The sequence below is a fragment of the Leishmania donovani genome, chromosome 29 (assembly GCF_000227135.1).
Source record: "Leishmania donovani BPK282A1 complete genome, chromosome 29".
In the NCBI taxonomy this organism is placed as follows: domain Eukaryota; phylum Euglenozoa; class Kinetoplastea; order Trypanosomatida; family Trypanosomatidae; genus Leishmania; species Leishmania donovani.
In genome coordinates, this window is record NC_018256.1 from 715106 (window position 1) to 721645 (window position 6540).

The window sequence follows — 6540 nt, forward strand, 5'->3', positions numbered from 1 at the left end:
AAGGTTCATGATGGCGCAGAAGACGGCGAGCGTGGGAACGCTACCCTTGATGTTGCCGTTGAAGGCGAGGGCGTAAAGAAGCGCACCGAGAGCGTTGAGCGTACAGGCACACATGCACACCCACATGGGGCCCATGTGATCAAGCAGCATACCAAACGGAAACGTGATGAAGCCGATAACGATACCTATCGTGGTAATCGTGGTCAGGTCCGTACCGGTCAGGTTGAACATATCTGCAAGGTTTTTGCTGATAATGTTGAAACCGTAGAAGGTGGACATGCATGTACTGGCGCAGACGCCTCCAACGAGAATGAGAAAGCGAGAGATCTCGCTGATCCGGTAGTCTGCTGGAGACACCATTTTCTTCAAGCTTCAGTCACCGAGAGGAGGGAGGTGTGTGTGTGTGCAAGGCACGACTGGGCCAAGACTGGGAGAGGAGGGAGGGGTGGGGCGGAGTTCTACGTCGCTGTGTAGTTTTCTCACGTGCGGCGAGGGCCGGTAGTAAGAGAGAGGGTGGGAGTGCGTATAGAACGGTGATAAGTATCGGACGCGTAACGACAGCAGACGGGTTCGGGAGAGGGAAGCGCCACAAGACTTAGGGTCAAAGCAGAACGGTCGAGGCGGCAAACAAGGAAGACGAAATCCACCAAAAAGAAAAAGAAAAACAAAGGAAAAATTGAGGAAAAAAAAACGAAAAATCAGAGAGAGTTTCAAATATACACACTCGCACACAGAGAGAGAGAGAGCGCCAAGGTCGAGAGGAGCTTCGAAGGCCATGACAAAATATCCCCATGTCGATGTGCAAACAGGGGTGGGGCAGACGGAGAAGACAAGGCGAGAGAGAGGAAGGAAGAAAGGAAGGGGCAGCGGGTGAGCGTGAAAAGAGAACGAGATAGGACATGAAGCCGCACAGGATTCCCAGCCCCTTTTTTTTCCGCGTGCACTGCCGTGTTAGAGGGAGGAGGTGAATTAGAGGCACCAGCACTTCGCACGACTCACATGCCTGGTTAGTGCGCCCTTCGGCTCCGCCTCAGCTTTCACCCTTACGAAGTGCTTCGTGAAGTTTGTATGTTTTTTTGTTGTTGTTGCTGTTGTGGCTGCGCCTCACTGCTTTGAATGGCTCTGCGCACCACAGCTGCATTGGATGCCTTCATGAATGGTTCAAGACCAAGGAGAGAGAAAAGAATGATGTGCGTCATTGTGAAGTCCCTCCGCATCGCCGACGTCTGTCGAAGAGCGGTGTCTTCAAGTGGCGAATCGAGAACTATGTGTGTGCAGAGCCCCTCTCGGTCTTTCTTTTCGCCCCATGCAGGTGTGCACGCGTACATCGTGCACACCAGCTCCACTGCCGTAGCCTCCCCAGAGGTGATTTACCCAGTTTCTTCGAATGTCGGACCGAGCACGCAGAGTGATGCTCTACTTTTCTTTCTTTCCTCGTCGACTTGGTTTCGCTTGATCCTGTGCCTTGCACTGGCACAGACACTCGGTAAAGGAACTGAAGACGCACACGGGCAGAACGGCAAACCACACAACGCACACGAGCGAAAAAAAAAAAGACGACCGCAAAAAAGGCTCAGTCAGAGAGAGGAGGAGGAGGAGGAGGGCGGAGGGGATAGCGGGACCGCCGGAACGCAAAGTTAGCATGACGACAAACGGAAGCCGTGAGTGCAGCGGCACCAAAACATATTACGACGGCACATAATGATAATACTAAGAGAAGTACACAACTCCAGCAAGGACACACACACACACACACCTACACCTACCAGAGTGCTCGCGCACCTGCAGAGGGAGAGACCAAGGCGTCAAGGGAAATCGAAAGTACACACGCATGCACCCGTTCTGTGAACATCACGACCAGCGCATCTATGAAACTCACAGATGAAAAACATGATGTCTACTGATGGCCGACCTGTGTGAACCAGTGAGAGTTGCGCCAACATAAAACGTGTAAAGGGAAGGGCAGGTAAGTTTTGAGAGAGCGAAAAAAAAAGAGGTGTGAGTCGCTGAACGAAGAACACCGGAGAAGCAAGAAAGAAAGCACCTGCGAAGAGAGCAAGAGAGCATACAAAGAAAAAGATGTGCGCTCGTACATGTTGGTGCCTGAGACGTCGTGGACAGCGGCGCGAAGGTGCCACACAAGCAGCACGCATAGCCACCACTCATGGTACTCGCTGTTTATGGTGAGAGGAAAGACTGAAAGGAACAAGAAAAACGAAGAAGGGGACGTAAAAGCTCGGCAGACAGGAGAGAAGTACACACATATGCATCGACATATTTGTAGACGCTATCCATACAAATAAAAAACGAACGAAAAACAACAGTAGACGGCAGGCGAGGTGGAAAAAAAAAACGGCACAAGGTTTAAGTGGGTGTGTACGCGCGACACGGCGTTCGGGGCAGTCGACAAGTGAATGGCTGCTTTGTACAAGACACCGATAACACAAACGAAAAAAAAAACGGGAAACTACTTCACAGCGAGCGCCAGTGGGAGAAAAAAATTCTACCCAGACAGCTTAGCAGCAATGTACCCACCAAGAACACCACCAACAATAAAACGAAGCCACTGTGAGAACACAACACAGACACGGCGACAGGGAATTTCTTTTTCTCCCTCACCTAGCCACTCCGTCACAAATCAGTCACCCAATAGTCGCATACAAACACAGTTTTCATGTCTCTGTTTCATCACGGCCAAGTTCTCGTCGTCCAGGAGGAGCAATCCTTCCATCGCAATCGGGCACGCACCTGATGGGCTCTTAGTGTCGTTGTTCACCTTTGGATGTGTGCTGCGCAATCGGCGACACACGCGCATGGGTGGACCGCATGCCTTGATCCAAGCAGGGCCGCCTTCAGGGTCCCGCTCGTGGGCGGAGGCCGTGGCGTCTGCCGTGCGGGTAGAAGGGGGTGGCGATCAAGGGGGCATGCCGGGCGAGCGCAGCAAGGAAGTCGGCCACACGCAGGCCAGGGCCCTCCGAGACCTTGCACGCCCTGCCTGCATGCCATGCCTCTCCCTCGGTCGCCACAAGCCGCGGCATGCCGTAATGTGGCGTGGGGACTCGCCTCATGCGCGTCTGGAGGACTCGCTGGTGCCATTCGAGGGTGCCCCCGTCATGCTTCCGGCATCTGCGCCTCATCAGCGCAGGCCCGGCCGGACGTAGAGGTCACCGCACGCTCCGCACACATGCGCCGAGTAGGGGGGCGGCTGATTCGTATATTGGGTCTCCTCGCGCCTTGTTCGCCCATCGCTCCTGCTCTGCTCACGTGCGCATGCCTTGTCTGGGTGTGATACGGCATGCCGGCTGTGCTTGGCAGCACCTGCGCACAGTGCTCGCATTCCTGCGCCCTCGGTGCCTGTTTCAGGACGACGCTGCTGCCTGGGGGTGGGGGAGAGGGCGTGGCTGGCCCGCTTGACCACACGTGCCGTCCCACAGGTGGGGCGCCGCTATGCGTGTGTGGCAAGGCAGCAGGGGGCAACCCGCCCTCTGCTGAGCCCACAGGCCTTTCGCAGGCGTGGGTGTGTGGAGAGGAAGGGGGCCCGCGGAGAAGCATGCGCCAGCGCAGCAGTAGGCAGCACACCATCCGCACCCCATGCCGCCACTGCCAGTCACCCGCCGTTGCAGGGATCCGCGGCGCGGGCAGGCGCCGGTGCGGGACTGAGCGAGCATGGTCTCCCGTCGCCTCGCAAGCGCAGCGTCCTTGCTCTTCCGGTGTGGGAAGACTGCCGCCAGGTAAATAGCCCAGCTCGTAGTGGGGTGTTCTCGGCGTATACGGGACTGCACGTCTCTTCGATACCGAGCCCGCTATGGCCTGTCTTGTCAACACCAAGAGCGGGGCACTGCAGCCTGATACCGCGGTTAGGCGGCCGTCGTTATCAGGCAGGGAAGCAGTGACGAGAAGACAACGCTGAATACAAGAATCCTCGGCCACGGTGCATTCAGCGGTGCGTTTTGTTTTGTACTTTGTTTCTTGTCGCTTTCCTTGCCCGCTACCGTGAGCAGCGCCGAATCACACAAGCATGCACTCTCAGGGGGGAGGGCTGAGAACAGCAACGGCTTCCTGGTAAGTGGAGGGAGAACATAGCGAGATGAGAGAGAGGCCCACGGGGAGAGATGGGGAAGGCCAAAGCCTGCAGCAGAGAAAGAAGAACTTGAAAAGGAATGGCGCGAAAGAGCAACTTGAGAACATGAAAAAAGGCGAAATGCGATCATTGTGACATAGATGGAAGGGCACACACTCAAAAAGCGCCAAAAAGCAAATTTGGAGGAGGGAGGTACGCTCACATTAGGAAAGGTGTGTGCGTGTGTGTTTTTGAAGGGCTCGAAAGAGGACAGAAAGGCGATTTAACAGAGTACAATAGAAGCGGTGAGGGAGGGGCGGGGGAGGGGGGCGAGTTGAAGAGGAAGAGGGAGAAAACCGAAGAATCACGATTGAGAATGCATGGGCAGAGGCGCACATACACACATTCGCACACACACACACACAAGGGCACAAGGACGCTCGAGAAATGCCCACTACTCGATGTACAACGATGGAGGGGGGAGAAGCAAGTGAAGTACATGCGCCGGCTTCTGCTGACGACACGCAAGTCGGCAAGTATGTTCTCTCGCACCCCCTTTGGTCCTCGGCACATCTATGGGTTGAATTCCTGGTGTCCGTGTCTGCCTCTGTGTGCCAGTATGGCGTGCCAAATGATGTGCATATAGAGAGAAATAGACACACACAGAAAAAGATTGAAAAAAAAAAAAAATGACGCACGCAGAGCCGTCAATCGCGCTCGTAAAAAAAGACAAGCAGACGCACACACGATTACATACAAGAATATAGAAAACGAAAAGCAAACGGTAGCATCCAGATACGTACATATGCATACATATATGCATATGCATGTAGTGCGTGGGAGGGAGAAGGAATCAAGTTGTGTGCATCGACGCAGACATGCGGAGCGGTGAAAAAAAAAGCGAGAAGGGTTCGCCGAGAGAAAAAAAAGGGAGGCTGATTCCCTCCTCTTTTTCGATCTTCTACTTTGCTCTCCTGCTTCTTCGTGATGCTACCTAACATGTGCGCACGGTGCTCAGAGTGCCTGACACAACGAAGGAAAAACGAAAGCAAGAAATATACGCGTTTTAGGTGTCGATTGTGCAGGTCCGGGTGCGCAGGGGCTCAAATCTGTCTTTTTTATTTTTGGCAATGATGCGCGGCAGCAGGGATCAAGACCATCCTCATCCGCGACGGAGGAGGCGAAAAGAAAGCTCGCGAACACACACCCCAACATGCGGACATGCTCGCCACCGAGTCCTCAAAGGGAAGATGTGCCAGCGTAGGACAGGAACTCAGGAGCGAGCCACAACGAAGAGAGCGGTGGGTGTGCGGAAACGGCGAAGCGGATCACAGCCAAGCACGGAAAAGGGAAAAAGGGGAAGAAACCTGTGCCAAGGTCTAGCGAAAGACGGACACCGAAAAAACGAAAGCAAACACGTGTCATTCAGACACTGTTGCACTACCTGACGTATCAGTTTTTGTGTGTGTGCGTGCGCGCGTGCCGCAGGATAAAAGGCGGGGAGCGAATGAGGCAGACATGAGGGCAGTGAACGAGGGAGCGAGAAAGCGAAGAGGCGAGAAAGTAGGGGTGGATGGGGCACGGGTGAAGCACCACGCACGCACCTAGAGAATACCGCTGGTTAAGAAGCAAAAAGAATCGAAAATGCTCCTTCCCAACGCCTGTGCAGCGGCCTTGCGTCTTCCTCCGTCTCCTTCCACTCCCTTTGCGTGCTCGCCCATCGGCTTGCCCTCATGTTCGTTTCTTTCCCCTCCACCTCTTTCCCCACACGGACGCGCATCGCTTCCGCACGCGTCTTCCCATTCAGGCTGGATCTGCGAAGAGACGCCATCAAAGAGGCGAAGGGCCAGCAGCACCACGCCTCTGGAGAAGTACAGAGAACCCGCAGCCATGCGCCCAAAAAAAGAGCACGACGGCACGCTTTAGCACAAAGAAAAAACGTGTTGAAGCAGAGTCGCAAAATACGCATAAACGGCCACAGTGTAAGACACTGATACAGAGAGGCACACAGATAGAAACGCCTACGTGCGCTGGCGTGCCTCACACTACGGCAGCACCAACGTTCGTCTCGTGCACCGCACCAGCCACCTGCTGATCAAGGCGGCGACACTTCTCCGCACGTGCAGCGGCCTTCTCAGCGCGGTGCTTGAGAACGAACCTTCGGTAGCGCAGATGGAGCCATGTGCTACCGACAATCGCCGTTGCGTTCACACACAACAGGATAATCATGCCGTTGGCGACACATTTCTTGCCGGCGCAGACGGGGTAGATGGGGGTCCTGCCCGCAGCCAAGTCGGCATCGCGGTTCGCCTTTGCCTGACGATCATACATCTCACCGTAGCCAAAGCGATTTAGCGCAATGACTGCAATGAAGGCGCCGACGTACATGAAGTTGTAGTGCTTGCCGATGTCCTTGGCGAACAGCGTGCGCACCGTCAGCGCCGTGCAGGCCCAGCTGAAGCCGTTGCCGAAGGAATCGA

The 6540-nt window shown here is 54.9% G+C and overlaps 2 protein-coding genes across 2 annotated transcripts; both read right to left on the reverse strand.

Moving 5' to 3' along the window:
- On the reverse strand, positions 1-360 carry LDBPK_291620 (hypothetical protein, conserved; the record flags this gene model as incomplete). Its single annotated transcript, XM_003862533.1, has 1 exon — positions 1-360. A coding segment is annotated over one exon (360 nt), but the record flags the coding sequence as incomplete, so codon positions are not given.
- A 5740-nt stretch (positions 361-6100) lies between these two features.
- LDBPK_291630 (hypothetical protein, conserved) lies at positions 6101-6448 on the reverse strand (the record flags this gene model as incomplete). The annotated part of the gene is made up of 1 exon (XM_003862534.1): positions 6101-6448. One exon carries the CDS (start codon positions 6446-6448, stop codon positions 6101-6103), a length of 348 nt encoding a protein of 115 aa, XP_003862582.1.
- Positions 6449-6540: the final 92 nt, after the last annotated feature.